The following is an 18,456-nucleotide window of genomic DNA, read 5'->3' as shown; positions in this document are numbered from 1 at the left end:
ACACCCAAGGGCTTACGTTGTGCTCCTCAGAAAATTAGTTGTAGTTGTTCTGGGCGCCTGGTAGAAGTAGGCGTCTGTTGGAAAAGAAACTTTTGTCAGCTCTCCGTAGGAGCTGTTGGAGAACATTGAGAAATACTGTGCAGCACATCTGAAAAATTGATAAGGAAAAAATGGTGTTTTCTTTTTACTTGAGATCTGCTTAGGCCTTGAGATCTGCTGGTAGCCTGTTCACCCGCAGAGCCCCACTTAGGGAGGGGTGCCTGTTGCCCGTGCAGAGGGTGCCCGGCTGTGAGGGAATGAGCGCCTGCTGGGGTCCAGCGGTAGCTGATAATGCAGGTGAGACAGGGGCAAGGTCAGCACCCGGGCGTAGTCTGAAGGCCACGGAGCTGTATGGGCTTCTCTGTGTCTGTATTGTGGCCGTCACTTATGGAATGAGCAGTGGTCACGCTTGAATTACAGAAGAGCAGGAGTTGTAGCTGTTTGCCTGATGTGCACTCCAATTGTCTGCTTGGTTTTACTCCTGATCTTCCATGGTGCTGCTTTTGTAACTTCAGTGCATTAATCTGGAGATAGCAGTGGCCATGTGGAATCTCGTGATGACCTTTTCTGTGGAAATGTATTTTCCACTAACAAGTCGTCCTAAAGAAAATCCAGCAGTTTCTGAGTTGGAGAGGGAGGGAAGAAGCTTTGCTCTTCAGAGATTCAGTGTTTCAAGCAGTTATTATTGGAGTTTGTGTTTTTTACTGTGAAACTATGTTGCACTGGATAATATTAGGATTTTTAAAAAACCACTTTTTTATATACTGAAAGAGTAGATGTACATTTCGTTTGTGCAAGGGTTATTTAGCTGTAACCTACTGAGTAACGTATTCACACTGAGGAGAGAAAACGTGGTGCCTCTTACAAAAAGAGAATTTCTGTCATCCATAGGAAAACACTCAATACTGTACACGTGCTGCCTCTTCATCCTTGTGTGCTAATTGAAGGCAGATTCTGCCTCTTAGCCTTCAAAGTACCATGAAATGTACAAGCTGTAGGTATGGCTGTCTTGGCAGAGGGAAGAAAGATGAGCTAAGGGACCTCTTTTACCTCTGATGTCTTCTGTGTTGTATTTTTTTATTATTCAGGTTGTTTTAGGATGTTTACAAGCGTAAAGAAATGACCCTGTTTATTAAAGGAATTCCTTAATCTGAAACTATTTAAGAGGGTCTGGTGCTGCCTGATAAAGCCAGTCTTGTTTCATTTGATTATAGAGTAATATTTTTTTTTTTGTTTACTGTTCTAGCTGCTCTTTATTACCTACTACCTGGAATCACTGGTATGAATAAAATTAATCTGAACATGGAACAGTGTTTTACAATAGCTGTAAAATAAAAATGCATTATTTGTGTATTCTTTGGTGTTTTTATGTAGTACCTGTGTGCCTCAGTAGTTGTGTAGTGTCTCAAGAGTTGCAAAATTAGCTACCAGTGGAGGTCAAAGGCAGAGTAAATAGCATTTCTATTTCTTGAGGAGTTTAATTCCCCTCTCAATAGTCATCATGCACACTTGTGCAAATGGAAATCTATTTAAAAGGTGATAACCTTTTTCAGTGATTATTTACCTTGACATCATTGACTTGCTAATACAAGACTGGAATAGACATCTGCCATCAATGGTGCTTACTTCTTCTAATAAGCAACTCTTGATCTCTGTCTTAAAGTGACAGCTGGGCAGCCTACATTTATTTAGTGAAGGCTTAGGGTGGCTTTATATTGAACAGTTTTAGGAAGAGGCTGTTCCAGAAGCTTGTCCTGGTTAGAAATTTTTCTGATTTCTGGTGTAAACTAACTTGCAACTGGTTTTTGCTCTCCTGTTCTTATGCCTTTTGATTTTAATGGCCTCTCAGTTATGTAACCATAGAGATTGAAGGTATCTGTTTTAAACTTTTATTTTCTTAAGCTGAGTAGTTCAGGTACTTCTACTGGCAAAATAGGCTTTCTGTTTTTTTGGAAGCAGTTCATTTTTGTTGTCTATAGGTCAGATGGTTTTAAATGTAAGCAGTGTTCCAGTCTTCACTTGTTGCATTTGCTTCTCTTCCTCTGTTGGAAGTACCTTCTTTAGTAAACCCTTCTTAACTACCCCGTGTGAAAGGCTGGCTGCATGCTTTGGACCTCGGTTGTGCCTCTCCCGGTGCAATATTCTGACTTTCTTTGTGCTCATGATCACTTTCACCTTGGTGTCACAGAACATGGAGTACGACTCTTGTAGGCAGTACTCGTTAGTTGGAAAAAAATAAATAGGATCAGTTCCGAGACCAAACGTACTGGCCTTTGCTTCAGTGTCCTGACTTTGGTGGCTCTCTGCTTTATTTTTGTTCATCAATTAGTGGGACCGTAGTTCACACTTCTGAGCAAGACTTGTGCAAGAACATTCTTTTAAGTTTAATTGAAGTCCTTGTCTGGCTGGTTACAAACAAGTGCTCTCCAAAGGAAGTTCGTGGGTAGGAAGCTTCAGTTAATTTTTGAATAAATCTTAGATAAACGCTAATTATAAAATGACCTCAGAAACTTGAGAAAGAACAGACAGACCTGCTTTTAGCACTCCAGGTGGATTCATTGCTAGTCGTGTGTTTTAATTGATGGCACAAGTCTTATCGAGTAGGAAATTACTCACTGTAGGGCTTTAGTTACAGTGCCTAATCAGAAAGCCCCATACTTTCCATGTAATATGCTGCTGCTTTGCTGATGCTAATGCCCTTTAAGACGTTATTCCTGTTACATTTCTGGGGGTGTGTGGCAGCTAAGAATTGGACCTTTTGGTTTTGCTGGAGTCAGTCTTTTACTAGTGAATAATTACACAACAGATTAAAAACCGTCACTTTCTAGAAACTCCTTCTATGCCATCTGTTGTCCTGTTCAGCACATACTTCTTCAGGCAGTAGCCTAATGGAACCGTATACGGGGTTGGCTGGGCTGGTGTTTAGTAATCTGCTTTGCAGAATTAGGGCTGTCACTCCCATGGACTAGCCTGTGTGCGTGACAGGTGAGGGAATGGAGAGCTTTGGGCTTTTTGACACTGAAATAACAAAATGTAGGAAAAACCTGTGAGGTTATGAGGGGTGCCATGCTCTGTAAAGAGAAATTCTGGTAAAATGTGATACTTAAAACAAGATGTTGCCTGAAACCTATTAATCCTGCCTGTTAGGGAGTAGGATACGTGGTCACAAAGTTATTTCATCTTTTGTAGGCACTTAAAAACATGCAGTGGTGGCTTTGCAAACTGAAACCTTCCATCAACAGGTCAGGTATGGCATTGGCAGTAGCTGTGGAGTTCTGCCTGAAATGCCAGTTGTTCCACAGCCTTCATCCATGACATCTTGCTATAACGTTGTTTTTACAGGGTTGGACCATGCCCGATGAAAACAGTCCCTTTACCTTTGATGGGCATGAACTAATTGACAAAGAATCCACAACAAAGCTGAAGTATTTTCCAACTGATTTGGAATTTCTTTAGAGTTTGCAGTTATTCTGTGAACTGATGGCTGAGACATTGCAAACTACTGACGAACACCCCTGGAGCTGCGTTTTCATGATTTGACATTGGAGCAGGGCACAAAGAGTACCAGTTCTGCTGGAGCTGGAGAGCAAAGCTTATGGCTTTACCCATTGCCTTCTTAACTGCCCACTGGGTAGAACAGCCAGAAGGGAGCAAGTAGGCTTCCCTGGGGGAACAGGCTTTTGTTCCATGGCATCAGGGACTGCTAGCTACTTTTCAAAGGATAAAAGTGCTGTGCTTCCTCCTGTGACCCCTGCCCCCCAGCCAGGAAAAAAAGGAGGGTTTCAATGTTGCAAAAAGAATTTGCCTTTTTACTTTTGTGTCAAGGCTTCTGAGGCTTTGACCGTTGTTCCCAGATGTGTCTAGAAGTGTATGAATGCCGTATCATTAATGATGGAGAGCACCATCGTGCCACCAGTATTACTACAGCTACTTTGCAGCTGTCCTGTTTCTTTAAGGGAATGCTGTTGAGGTTGAAAAAACCCCAAACAACAGAAAAACCCCAGCAAACCTCTGCCTGCAGAGATTTTCCTCTTTGAATTTGTAAAGCTTTTTCAAAAGCTTTTCTAAAGGCTTGTTTGTCTCAAGGAGTGCCGCACTCCTGCGGAAACTAGGGGTGCACATCTTGGTGATTTTTAGCTCTAGTATAAAGTAGGTACTGCAGGAGGGTCATGTAGCTCTGCTTACAGAGAAACATGCAATGCAGATGAGCTATAGCAGATTACTTTAAGTGAAGAAGATTAGAGTCGGGAAAAGAGCTGCTTTTGCTGGTTGGTTTGTTCTTTTTCTGCGTGTGTCAGCATTCTGTGAATACAAACCTTTATATGCTGTTAATTCCTTCCTTCATGTTTGTTTGGATCTTTCACAAAGCAGCACAGAAGAAAAAGGCAAGAATGGGCAGATAACCTGGAATGTGTGAGGTTGTTTGAGGGGTTTTTTTAGGAGTGTTTTTCCTTTTTAGTTTAGGCTTATCTTGTGAAGTGGATTAGTTGAGAATATTCTAAGTAACTTCTCTCTGGCCTACTTAGTTTCATTCATTGATTAATTAAAAAAAAAAGAAGTAGCTGCATGGATAGCAGAAGATACAAAAAGCCTAGCCTTCTGTGAAGTTCAATTATTTTAGCAGTCTACAGTGGAGGTTCTCTGGTGCCTAGGAGTGCAGGTAAGCCTCACTGCTGTGTTTCTTGGTGCAGGCACTGACAACAAATCCTTTCTCTGTCCAGTCTAGTTCCACGAAATGTGTGAAATATATCACTTCGAGGACTGCACACAGTGTCAAACTGGACTGGAAATGACTCGCAAATTTAGTAGTTGGTAGGGGACTTGTCAGCAGAGATATGTGCAGCAAGATCTATTTACCTTGTTTGTTGACAAATTCTAGCTAAATTATTTCTCAATCTTTTTCTCTCCTTATAATGACAGTAAATATAATTGACAGCTTAACTTGATGTTTTACTTGAGAATCAGACTCACAGGAAGAAGAGATGCATATTAATCTTCGTGGTTTGGGATTTTGAAAAAACTTCAAGAGCTGATCACTGCTGCTGAAGTGGTTAAAATCTGACTAGGGCCAGCAGACTGCCAGTCAGCAGTGGCCTCTTTCCATGGCCAACTCAGCAGGAGACATACCTCTGCATCTTTAGCCTTGTTTTCTAGGGGCACACCTTTGTCCTGTATATATGCACTTGTTTTCCTTTTCCTGCATCTCTCCCTAAGTTTGATCTGTTGGTAGTTCTCAGTCAAACTTGACAGACTACTGGTGGAGGTCCCAAAGACTAGCATTTTCATTAAGTTTTTTTAAAATTGGTGACTGAGAAACCTGTGAAAGCTTACCGCAGCTCATACTGAGGTGAAGAAACATACTAATAGAAATACATGTAGGGTTAGACATCAGCGAAATGTGTGGGAGCCTGTCCTCACAAATATCACAGCCCAAGAAAGCTTCAGTAGGAGCTTGTTATTAACATGTGACACAAGACTCTGGCGAACTGAACTTCAATAGTCTTAGAGCTGACAGAAGTGCTTCTGGGGGTTGCTGTACAGAATTAAATAGATCTCAGTAGCTGAGAGAGAGCTGCTACCTTTCCTGGTTTTGTAGCTTTTGCTGTGGGTTAACAGCCCCAAGCAAAACAGCAAAGTGAAAGCAATTTTGTGCCTGATGCTTAAAAGAGCGTAGGGAAGGCATTGCACATTTGGCTGCTTATGTTCCACTGGGATGTCTTGGGTTGCGTGATGCAACCAAGATGCAGGTTTAAGACAACGAGAATTCAAAAGCAAGGCAACAAGTGATAGTGCGACCTTTGAATTGGTAAGGCTTCCTCTCCTGCATCTCTTTGGTTAGTAACACATTTAAGGTTTATCATGGAAAGTGATAGGTAGCTTTTTTTTATTTCCCCCCTTCAGAAACCACAAGATTTAAATTTTGTTTTTTATCATTGGAAAATTTACAGACTTAATTATTTTGTGCAACCAGTTCAAGGCAAGATTGGTATAGTATGTATCTTCTAAGCCTATTACCAACACTGAAAATTTTTGTGTAGGAAAGCACAAAAATAGAACATAAGTAAGTTTGGTCCCAACTGGCAAGTATTGATTGCTTGTATAAATTATTATTGACTTTGGAGGTTAGCAATGTTTTTGCTTAAATTACACTGCATCAGAGTTTATATATGTACATATCTGGAATTATCCTTACAAATTAATAGTAGCCTTAGTCGTTTTTTTCCCCCTGTGCCTTTCACTTCATCTCCCATTTCTTTTAATGGTGCTAGTTCAGAGAGAGACATGAATCTTCCTGAAAGTTTAGCAACTGTTATCCTACTTTTCTGTAGGAAGTACAATCCTTTGCTAACAAGCAGAGAGCTTATCATTAGGTTTTTATGAAAGTAAGCTTTTTTCTTTTTTTTTTCTTCCCATTTTCCGTGGTTTTAAAAGTAAAATGACATAACCCTTGGGACAGAGAAGACAATCTTCTGAATATAGACTGCTGTAATACTACCTTACTAAGCCTGAAGATGGCCTAGAGCAGGGAAGAGCTTTCTGTTCTAAAAGCAGTAGGATATTAATTCTGAAGCATCTGTTACATTAACGTTGTTCCCACGTGAATGGTTCATAAGGAAAAGCTTCATCTCAATTGTAAAATATAAACTAATTAAAAGTATGACTATTTGATTTGAGTAGCTTATTTTAGGTTGCGATTTTTTAAATTGATTTAAGCCAATTTATGGTATTCTGCGTCAAGTCACCCTATAGACTTCTGCTCTTAGTTTTATTTTTCTTTAATTTTGACTTAATGCAATGATTCTGCTTCTAATTAAAAGTGATATCTTAAAAACCAAATCTGTCTAAACTGTACTTCATGTGCAGTTTGCAAACCCATTAGTCCTCCTGTGAGTTTTATATTGGAAGGCTTGCTGTTAAGGCTGCAGAGGCTGTTTAAAGAATAATCGAAGAATGGAAGAAGAACAAGGAAAGAAAAGGGATGTGTGCGAAGGAATTATGAAACTACAGAGGAATTTGCTGTAGTGTTGTAGTCTTACAAACATGTGGCTCTATCATGTAACTCTGCTGTTGTGGAGACACAGCAAATCCGAGCTATGCAGTGACCTCTGAAGAAATGCAGAGCGTCTGGATAGCTGGTATTTACCAGCATAAAGGAAAATAAAATTGTATTAGGGTTCAGCAATGTGTTTGATTTACAGGTTTCTTCAGTGGGTAAAATCCAAGGCTAGATGGGTGTCTGGGGTAGTCTGGCACAGCAGTTCTTGTGGCGGGTGCTGTGAGGTCCTAGGTTAGTGAGCAGTTCTAACAGGACCCATCTGTCTTCTCTGTATAAAAGTGGGGAACAGGGATGCTTGTACAGATGGTAGAATGTGGATTATAGTTCAACTCTTTCTAGTGAGATTACACAATACAGACTTCACGTTATTTTTATCTCTTTAAAATTGGATTTTAAAAAATCTTGTTTATGCTGTATGCAGTAGTTTAGAGGGCTCTCACATTGATGTTTGTTTTCTTTATCTGCAGCCTAATGATAAAAATGGTGAGATGAGAGGAAAGCAATCCTTTGCTAAAGCTATATATGGCTCTCTCTTAACTCTAGAATGTCTGATAAATTAAACTGAGCAAATTCACTTCAGCTACTTGCCTGATGGCAGGCTGTAAGTCAGAGCTTCTCAGATCTCTATCTGGTCGTAATCTTGCTTGAAATCAAGTGTAGCTTTCATGATCTCTAAATTAAAGCAGCACAAGCTAAATCACGGATTACAAGTATTGGCAGTGACATCCAGCAATGAGTAAAGCCAGAGCATTCCCCTGTGTAGGGATGTGATAGCCCATGTGAAGGCATTCAATTTCAAAAGGTGAGAAACCAGAGACCTTGGCATACTAGGTTGAAATGGTGAGGCAGAAAGGTGGTCCAGCAGTCTTAAAAAGGGGGGAAATGGGCATATTAATGAATCTGACAGGTCTTGTTTAAATACTTTTTTTTCTGGGTAGAATAATGTTGAATTCCAATAGTGAAGGCCTGCTACTAGTGATGACAAGTCCCCAGGCTTCAGGATAAATAATGCTGGAGGGGAGGTATCAATGACCGAGCAGGAGGCCCAGACTGTTTCCAGAATTTTGCAAAGGTGACAGTAGGACTTTGTGTCTTGCCCACAAAGTTTCTAATGGCTGATGGGAAAGCGAATCCCAGCAAAATCATGTTCTTAGGGAGTGGTTTGCTTATAAAACAGGCAGGCAAATATTTGAAGAATGGAAGATGCTGTCAGTCAAAACCAAGGCTTATGTTCTTGCCTGCTTTGTGAGTCAGTTTCTTAGTTTTGTTTATCTGTAGTGACTTGCTTAGTTCATTGTGGTAAAGTTTTCCTAGATCACTAGTGAAGGTTTTGTCATGTTGAAAATACTTCCCTGATTCTGAACCATCAATGCAATAGCAATTCTGTTCCATGTTTTTAGTGTTTCAGGTTCCCAGGACTCTTGCTTCTGAGATGCGTTTTAGTAATTGCTTGCAACTCAGGCTTGTGGTAATACTTCCATATAATAAATCTTTCCGACTTTGTGTTTCTAGGTCCACTGGCCTTCTTTCCTCAGTGGAAGCTGAAACATTATGACGTTATTGTAGGTGTTTTGTCAGCTCGACACAATCATGAACTGCGCAGTGTTATAAGGAACACTTGGTTCAAGCACCTGAAACAACATCCTGCACTGAGCCAACGGTAATCTCTAGTGTTTTGTAATTTGGGGTGTTGGTGGGGGGAAGACTATAATGCTTAAATATCTTGATTTAACAGTGATTTTTAAAAAATATTTATTTTTATTTTCCTTTATTTGTGATTGTTTTGTACTCTGATTTTTTTTAAAACTGCTTAGTAGTATATAAGAACGCTTTTTCTGGCCTGTAACTATTTTTATGCAAAAAATAAAATGTAGTTGCTTGACTTCATTGCTGTTTGTTTTTGCAATTAGTCACAACTGTTCATTAGTGATGTATAAGACTTTCCCTTTTTTGTGTTGCAATGTACGACTTCATATGGTGTGTAACTTGCACTGCTTAGTAATCCAGAATACTTGAATGCAGACAAGATTGCATTTGGTGAGAGAACCACAAAAAACCTCCCACAGCAGCCTGTACTGTAAAGTTCAGGTTTATTTCCCACTGAACCAGCAGAACCTTTCCTGATTGCTTCCATAGACCTGACAGTCTATAGACGGCTCTGTTCTTGCTGAGAAAGTTCTGCTGCTGTTCATTCCTGGAGATGTTATCACCTTGATAGGCCTCACGTCTTGGTACCTGTCTTGCACGGAATGCCATTTACTGTTCAGAAATTTGGTGCCAGCATGCAGTTTGCAGTGATGTAGCCTTCGATCATCTAAAAATATGACGTTTCATAGCTTATATGGAGCTCCAGGAGGATATTTAGCTGCTAGGTGAAAAACTAGATGAAGGTGAATCCTCTTGCTCTTCGTACAGCTTGTTGTCTCCTGACTGTGGCGCAGCCATGACTGGGGCTGGAAGGAACAACCTATTGTTTTGCTACAACCCAAGATTGAGACACTTCATTGTAATGGATAGTCCTTTGTTGCAATGTGATTGGGGGTTTTGAGGTGTGGGGTTGGTTTTTTTTATTGTCTCATGAATGCAGAATATTTAAACAGTCTTGAATTAAGTAACAAAGCCAGATAGGGAAAGGCACGTCTTCAGGAAAATTCAGTCTTGGGTTAAGTCCCTTTCTGTTTAGCGTGCTGGCCATCTTGAATCCCGTTCCTATTTGCCAGTCTCCCTGCATCCTCATTATGAAATGTAAAAGCAAATGTGGATTGGAATTGAGCCCCTGCAAGGGGATTCATGTGGTTGCTCTGCATACAGACTCTCATTGCTGTTTTTCAGAGGGTTCAAAAATCTTAATCCTGTGAAAGACAGGTCATTGTGATGAAGTAAGTTAATTGAAGGTGGAGGGAGGAGGGAAGAGAACTGGTGTTAATAAAACCGAATTATTTTAGTGTCCTTGTGAAGTTTATAATAGGTGCGCATGGTTGTACTGTGCCAGTGGAGGACAGAGAAGACCCCTACTCCTGCAAACTTCTGAACATCAGTAACCCAGGTATAGAAGTTAACTTTTAAAAACTCTATGATATGGACTAGAACTAATCATCTATTCCAAGTCATTTGTTGTGTTTAACTGAGACCGCAAGTCTTGAAAATAAATGCCACCTAGAGCTTGCTGTTTTAACAGTTGCATAATCTTCCTGTAAGTACTATGTGCTGGCATGAAAGGGAGAGGTCTTTGGGGGTGTGAAGGGGAGGGCCGTTGACTTCTAATGGATTTGGATTTTCCTTACATTGGGGAATAGTCTCTCCCCTATAACATACTTTTTTACTCAATCCCTGTGTAAAATGAGGTTGGAAAGAGCCACAATGACCCAGTCTAGTGTCAGTGAAGGAAGGAGCATGACGCCAGTCTCAGATGTCAGATGGACTTGTCTGGTGATAAAGTGAATTCCGAGCAAGTGTGTCTGACAGGTTTTTCAGGTTCCGCTCTACAGAGAGAACAATTAAGAAATATACCATGGGGAAAAATGTAATGCTGCCATAAAAAAATTCCTACCTAAAATTATGAATTCTTTCTGTCACTTCTTTTTCTGTTTAATTTTTACTCTTTAATTGCAAGTTAACTAAGTACTGCTAGGCACTTAAGCCAATGAGTCACTGTAAAATGAAACTTCTGTTACTTTCTCCTTGAATGGCAACATCCACTGCTTAACCAGTCTCCCAAGAATAAATGATACCTCAGAGTTTAGGGAGGCAATAGTGCCAAAAAGCAGGCAGCTGACTTAAGTGGAGATGTATGCCATTTTGATACATGAGTAATTATTTTAATATGCTAATATACACGTATTCATGCAGTCAAATAGCATTTTTGTCGTCACTTCTGAGGATTTATTGTGTTTCTAGTCTTTTCCCTGTGGATATGTAGACATTGACTTGCAGTTGCTGCCTGCCTGCAGATTGCTGCATCATTGAGTTTCTTCTGGCTGCAGTTTGCAGGCAGTTGTATTTTCTTCTCCTACAGCGTTTGATTATCCTTGTGCATTTGTGAGCCATGCTAATTAATCAGAATGCTCTGCATGTATCCAGCACGCTTTGTGTTTATCCAGTTCGAGAACTATGAAGTCTTCTCACATCACCTCTGCCCTTTCTTTTTCATATAGTTTTAAATCAGGAAATTGAAGCATTCAGTCTCCCTGAGGATGTGCCTTCTGTGCTATCTGAAGACAAAATTGTCAGTGTGAACTTTCGTGTACTTTACCCCATTGTCATTACCAGTCTTGGGGTGTTCTATGAGGCTGATGGGGTGGGATTCCAGAGGAACATCACTGTAAAACTGTACCAGGCAGAGCATGAGGTAGAGTATTGTAATTATCTTTTGAAAGTGGACTAAAGCATGTTGTCTCTATATTGTGGATTTGGTTCTTACAGAAAGCAATACGCTGTGTTGATGACTTAGTACTTAATTGATAAGTATAGGAATTATGTTTTTCTTCTATTGCATTATAAATTATTATTTCACAAATATATAAACACACACACAACCCAGACAAGGAAAAGGTGAAATTAAAAGAGCTATGAGTTAATTTAACTGCCCTTTTGAAAGAGGACTTACATCTAATTCTGAGACACAGTTTTGATTGCGTTTGAGGTTCTAAAATATTGATAGGTATTAAGGAATAAAAACTAAACTACTGAATATATTTAAAGCACGTGCAGAAGGACACATTTGGTGCCTTCAAGCAAAGAGATACAGGACGGCTGGAATATTTTTTTGTCTTCTGGCAAGACATTTTGAGATTTTCTAGAAACTAGTATTATTTACAGATATTATTTACAGGTAATAATCAACCTTCATTGATAATTCCCCCTACTCCTGAGGTATTATGGATTTGAGAGATTAGCATAGTGTTGACCTGGAGGAAGAAAGTCATTGAGCATGATTGTTGCATTGGTATATTGCATTTATTTGACAGGCCAATTTCAAGATTTCTGGCTATGCTACAGTAGAAAGAACTTTAAATTTATGATAATAATTAAAATTAAGTACAGAAGGTGTACTGAAGTATGGCTTTTATGAGGAACTTCCAAAGAATTGGTTTTGTAATAATAAAAAAAAAAAAATTGTACTGTAATCAGGTTTATAGTTTCTAACTGGTAGAATTCGAAACATTGAGAACCTAATAACTTGATCTGCATTAGCTTTTTACTTCCAGGGAAGGAGAAATATTAGTATTGTAGAAGTGCTTGGAGACTGCGTTTTGAAGATTGGGAATCCGACAATGCCGTATCTTTATGCCATTTGTTATCACCTAAGAGCCATTTGGTGGCCTATATAATGTATATATAGTTTTAGAGGTCAGCATAGTCTGTTGCAATTGATAGTAGTCAGCTATTTAAACAGAAGATAGAAAGCCTGCAAACCGGGAGATGAGTCTGAGCCTTCCAGGTGATGTGCTCTGACTGGGTTCTAGTAGAACTTGCAGGCTTGTTCCATTCTGTGAAGTCAGAGACTGTTGTGGGAATAAAACTCCACTAAGTTTTATGCAATCAGTAAGAGTCTTTCCGTTGTAACTAACTGAGATGATCAAGATTTGCATAATCTCACAGCGCTTTTGATGTGTATTTTGTGATGGTTTCTTTTAATTTTTTGTTTGTTGTTACAGGAAGCTCTCTTCAGTGCTCGCTTTAGCCCACCAAGCTGTGGAGTGCAAGTGAACAGGTTGTGGTACAAGCCAGTAGAGCAGTTCATTTTGCCAGAGGTACGTGCAATATCAGAGCTGCCTGCAGTTCTCAGTCTCTCCAGCTGACTTAAAAACTGTCCTTTGCTTGAGGCAGAAGAGGGTAAGTGAAAACGTCTAGAATGTCACTTGAGAGGATATGCTGAAATCCAGAGTTTCTTTTTCACCATCTCGTTATCACCAGTAATTATAAAGCAGAAGCTTGAAAACCACAAATTGATCATAACATTATGTTTCTGAAATTGCTACTAATTGTCAACCTTTTCAGTTTCTCAGTGGAAATTATGCTTGCTCCAGTTCTGTGGGAGAGTTTACTGGAGAACGGGACACTTCCTTCTCCCTCCTACTTTTTCTGACATTAGTACACAAGACTGAGAGGGAAAGATGGCACAGATTTCTAGGGAATAGCTGGAAAAGTTGCTTCTGATGTCTTGGACATAACAGATACTGTGTGTTAGGTTTGCAGTGATAATATTACTTGAATAGTTATAATCAAGAAACTTTTGCAGAGGGCTACTGAAATTTTGGTTATTCCTTTTCTGGCAGCTCTAGCGAGGAATTTTTTGGTGATTGAACAATGCAAGGAAACAAAGAGTTAGAGCTTCATGAAGATCTTTAGTAGGGTGTATCTGTAATACACTAGATGGAGTATGTGGTGCACAGAAGACTGACTGACATTTGGGTTTTTAAAACCTGTCCACATCCTAAGGCAGAAGTGATTTATTTTGTCCTGGTATTTTTTTTGTTGTTTTTAATGGGTGCTCATCAGAAATTTGGGAGAAGACTGCATTTTGGACAGTAATGAGTGTTAGTGTTCTTGCTTGTCCCAGGGTACCATAATCTAAGCTAATAAGGTAGGGTCTAATTTTTTTTTTTTTCCAGTCCTCTTGGAGATTGGGTGTGCAGTCCAAGAGTAACGTTTTCAGGTATAAAGAACCTACTTGTGACTGCTTAGAAAGGAAGAAGATGATTAAACACAGAAGGAACAGAATGTAGGTAGGAAAGCACCTGATACTGTTGCAGTGAAGGCTTAGTAAATACGAGTTGACACAGAGTGAGAGTTCTAGTTCAGTAGACTCTCCCAGGTACAAGGAATTGTCCTGGATTTTAGGTTGTTTTCTTTCATTTAAATATTCTCCTGTGTGATTGGACCTTTACTGCTATTTCTGTAAATTGTCTTTGGGTTTTGGTTGTTTTGTTATGCAAGAAATTAAGTATTTTATGAAAGAATGGAGCAAGACAAGGCAGAAGCGGGGAGGAGAGGATCTTTGTGGCCAGTTTAATCTGTTTTATTCCCTTGGCTTTATAAGAATGAATGCATTTGGAAACCCCCTTCTAAGGGGAATCTGCAGCAAATTAATTGGTTTATCATCTTAAACAGGTTTTGCTGAATACTGTCCCAGTTTGTTATGCCAGCAGGAGACTTTTCAGTTGAGCAGAACTCTTGCAGTATTTTGCCGATCTAATTTGATATCAATAATTCAGGGTTTTTTACTTTTTAAAAAAGAGCATTGGTTAGCCAGTAATTTGGTAGTATAGCATATAAGTCTTTTCCCTGTAAGACTTTATTCTGAGCTACTAGAATTGTAGGCAGTTGTAATTTTGCTATAAATGATTGCATTTTTCCTGAGAGGCAGATGGGAAGTGTTTCATTTAGAAAGGGAATATTAGTATTCATATATTTCTTTGTGTGGGCTTCCTTAATCTGATACGTGTCATGCGCTGAACACTTACAGGATAACATGATGTTTCTAATGTAGATTAATAGGGCTTATGCACAGCATGTAGTCTCCTGTGATACTTAGGATGCTGAACCACACAGGATGATTCAGAGGAGATAAAATGCCCACGTATTCCTGTCTACTTGAGAGCGGTAAATTTGGTAAGCTGTTTAATTGTCACAAGGTGGTTTCTGAGACAGTACCTATTCTCTGCCTCTCCACCTTTGAGAAGTAATGGATTGCACAGATTGCTGAAGAGCTTCATCCATCTTCTCGCTGAAGTGCTGCTCTTTCTGCTCGTCCTGGGGAAAGGGAGGGAAATGCAGCATTAGAACAAGCATCTGGCAAGCCAGATTGTCAAAGACAGAATCGATCATTCAGCTTTAGAATGATGCAAAGCACAGAGGAGCGGGACCACCAGCAGATAACTAAAAGTCACACTGAGGCACTTGCAGTTGAGTCATAGCAATGCACTTATTTTGTCAAAAAGCCCCAGGCCACTTGTGTGAAAATGGGTCTCTGTACTGTGCATACTCGATATTACTAATGGGGAGTAGTCGGAGAAACAAAAAGCACAGCACTGTTTAACATTAGGAGAGGAGTTTGGCAGGGCTGCATTATGTCAGTACACCTGTTCGATATTCACTGTAAATGCCACTGCGCTCTGGCAGCAACAGGGCTGGAATTTGAATGGGAAAAAATGAATGATGTAGTCTCAGGTGTGCTGCTGATGCTTTGCTCTAAGCATTTTCAGGCCTCAGCTTTCATTAAGTGGCTTAGAGTAAGAATAGCTGAAGGTTGGAGTTATTAGAAAATTTGCTTACAACTCTGTCAACCTGGAAAATAATGATAGTTTGCAGCTTTAGGACACCTCGTGCTGAAGTTTGCTGGTAATAACTGATTAACACTCTTGGTGTGTGTTTGAAGTCAGTATCAGTAATAGTTAGCGGTGAGAATTTTAATGTTTCTGGTTGCTGAGGAGTGAGAGGACTCTGGTACTCACTAAACAACTTACCAAAGGCTGTGACTGTAAACATGGCATAGAAGGGACATTAGAGTGCAGTGCCTACAGCAAAAAAAAAACATTGGAATGAGAGATGATAGCCACTGCAAATAGAGAAATTGAACACATGCATTGCTGTGTAGGGTATTCAGGAGTCCTGCCGCTAGAAAAAAAAGACTTAGTAGTGGTCCCTTTGTTTTGATAACTGACAGGTAATTAAACAAACAAGGGGAAGGTATTGAGCATACAAGTCAGGCTTGCATAAGCACTGACTAGCTCCATTATTAGATTATAAAGCTGGCATTATAAATAATAGATGGGAGACTTCTGAAATAAGCAGCTGTCGTTAAATACTGAGATTACTGCAGATGTTAAGACCTACTTCTAGAGGAAAGCAAAGAATAGAGTTGAACTCTAAGCTAGACTTTATCGTGTGCTCCAGAAACTATTGTTGCTGACACAAAGAAGCTAAAAGGGGGAAGACCTGAGAGGTTAGTACAAGTAAACAGATTTTCTACAGCAACAGATAGGCTTCTATAAGTAGTTAAACAAGTTGTTTCCCTTTTCCAAGGTCTACACTAGCTACCAGTGTCATTCCTGTGAAACTAGGTGAAACAGAAGAGAATGCCCTTATCTAGTAGTCAGGAGTACTGTAACCCTACAACTACTCCATGCTACCTTGTCATAAAGCTGAAATTCCTTTAAAAAAAATGAAAAAAATACACTACTGCCAGTATTATAGAGGTAATGTTACCCCTAAACCATACCATTTGTCCCTTTGCATGTTCTCAGGGGTCTTTAGGGAAGTCTTACGTAAATTGGGTGAGAGTTGGACTGTTAAGTGGATTAGTTTCAAGTGGAGATGCGAAGATTTTAAATGTAAGAATTTATACACGCACACACACACACACATATTTCAGTGTGTGTATGTTTGTGTCTGTATATATATATGTAAAAAACTCATGGCGTGATGTGATATAAATTGACAATTAAAGCCAGAAAATTTTAAAGATACTCACTTGACTGTCTCCTCCTTTCTGTACAAGCCAAGATGTGAGGTCAGAGTTCTGTGACTCTTCTTCAGTTGCTTGTGACAGGTTTGCCAGGGTGAAGGTGTCTGTGTTTTCCTTGGAGTTTGCTGATGTCAGGATTGAGTCTCTGATGTCGGATTTTGGCAGATAACTAAAAAGCAGCACTTATTTGCAAATCTGTTTTAATGTGTTCTTTTCATAATACAGGATTTTATAGTTGATTTTTAAAAATTCACCTCAGGTCACTGTTAAATGCAATCTTAATGGGGTTAGAAAGCCAAAGTCTTTTACACCAGAGTTCTGTTAGAAGTTTAATGTTCCTAATATAGAGATTCATGATTAGTCTTAAAATCATGATTATGTGTTACTGTGTTTTGCAGATGTATTTCTTTTATGTGTAACTTATTTTTATTGAAGTGTTAGTAAAAAACATCTATGTTGTGCAGTCAAGCTACATATTACATAATTTAAAAGAAGAAAAACAACAACCAACAAACTGTTTAATTTTCATCCTTTGAAGTCCTTGAATACCTGCATAATTGCATTTTGCTCTCTTACCAGAGTTTCGAAGGTACTATTGTGTGGGAAAGCCAGGATTTTCAGGGTCTTGTTTCAAGAAACCTTCATAAAGTGACGGTGAATGATGGAGGGGGTGTTTTCAGAGTCATTACAGTGAGTCACCTCACCTTCCCTTCCACCATGTTTCTGTTTATCCTCTAAATCTTGGATATTTAGCATTTTGCTTCCCTGCATTTCTCTGTAAATCGTAACTCAGTTGGGCTGCTTCTGTTGTCTCAGAGGGGAAGTTTGCTTTGCCTGGGAAAAGACAGGGACATGAAAAACATTACACTAGTAAGTAGCATTTTATTTTATTTTGAAGGGAGGTAAGTTCATTTATTTTCTTAGGTGTGAAGCAGTGTCAATATATCAGAGATGGCAAAATGTCAGTTAAAAATCTAGTGCTAAAATCCCAGTTGATGAGATTAAGCCTGTTTGGTTTTTGGTAGCATGTCTCTTTTCCTGCCAAAATGTTTCTTGCTTAAACTTGCTGTGCTGTTGTAATTTAGCCAGAATAACTTTACATTTTGCTCTTAGCTTTGAAACTACTTTTAGAAAAGTTTTAATGGTATCGCTAGTTTTAGGTGAAACTTCAAAAAACGGCACAAAACAATAAAAAATCTTAGCCTTACATTACGCAGATACCTAAATCAGGAGAGCTTTAAAGTAATTTAATTCTCAGTTGCTGGAAAGCCTCACACCTTGCAATTTTAGGGAAAAACACATCAGTAATGAGAGATGAACTAACTTATTTCTTTCCGTTCTCTGTCTCTAGCAGGCAGGGGAAGGGTTGCTCCCACATGAACTCACAGAAGGAGTAGAGGGAATAGCAGGTGGTTTTATCTACACCATTCAAGGTAAGTTTGCACAACATAGCATCACGTTTGATGCTATTATAAAACAGGAACTTGAAATTATATTTCTGAGACAAAATTTACACTATCTCTGAACTTGATCACCTTGAGGTTTTGTTTTGTGGTTGTTTTGGGTTTTTTTAGTAGAAACCGTTTTCTGGTTTTTTATGCTTAACATCAATGTCCTGATGTGGTTTCTTTGCTTGCCCTTTGTCAGCCAGTCCAATTGACTTGCACCCTTTTGTCTTTTTTATTAACTGAAAGAGGACATAACCAGCTGGATAGATGATGGCAGTGCGGTGGATGTGGTTTATCTGGATTTCAGTAAAGCATTTGACGCTGTTTTGCACAGCATTCCCACAGCTAAACTGAGGAAGCGTGGTCTAGATGATCAGGTAGCGAGGTGGATGGTGAACTGGTTGAAGGGAACAAGCCAGAGAGTTGTGGTCAATGGGGCAGAG

The 18,456-nt window shown here is 39.4% G+C and overlaps 1 protein-coding gene across 1 annotated transcript; it reads left to right on the top strand.

Moving 5' to 3' along the window:
- Positions 1-296: 296 nt before the first annotated feature.
- On the top strand, positions 297-18,023 carry LOC104268702 (UDP-GalNAc:beta-1,3-N-acetylgalactosaminyltransferase 2-like; the record flags this gene model as incomplete). Its single annotated transcript, XM_009864624.1, has 7 exons — positions 297-336; positions 8,609-8,756; positions 10,042-10,142; positions 11,251-11,444; positions 12,754-12,849; positions 17,145-17,255; positions 17,920-18,023. Coding segments are annotated over exons 1-7 (794 nt in total), but the record flags the coding sequence as incomplete, so codon positions are not given.
- Positions 18,024-18,456: the final 433 nt, after the last annotated feature.

The sequence above is a fragment of the Apaloderma vittatum genome, unplaced genomic scaffold (genome assembly GCF_000703405.1).
Source record: "Apaloderma vittatum isolate BGI_N311 unplaced genomic scaffold, ASM70340v1 scaffold22682, whole genome shotgun sequence".
Lineage (NCBI taxonomy): Eukaryota > Metazoa > Chordata > Aves > Trogoniformes > Trogonidae > Apaloderma > Apaloderma vittatum.
Note: the sequence above shows the minus strand (reverse complement) of the source record. Positions and strands in the feature narration are given on the sequence as shown.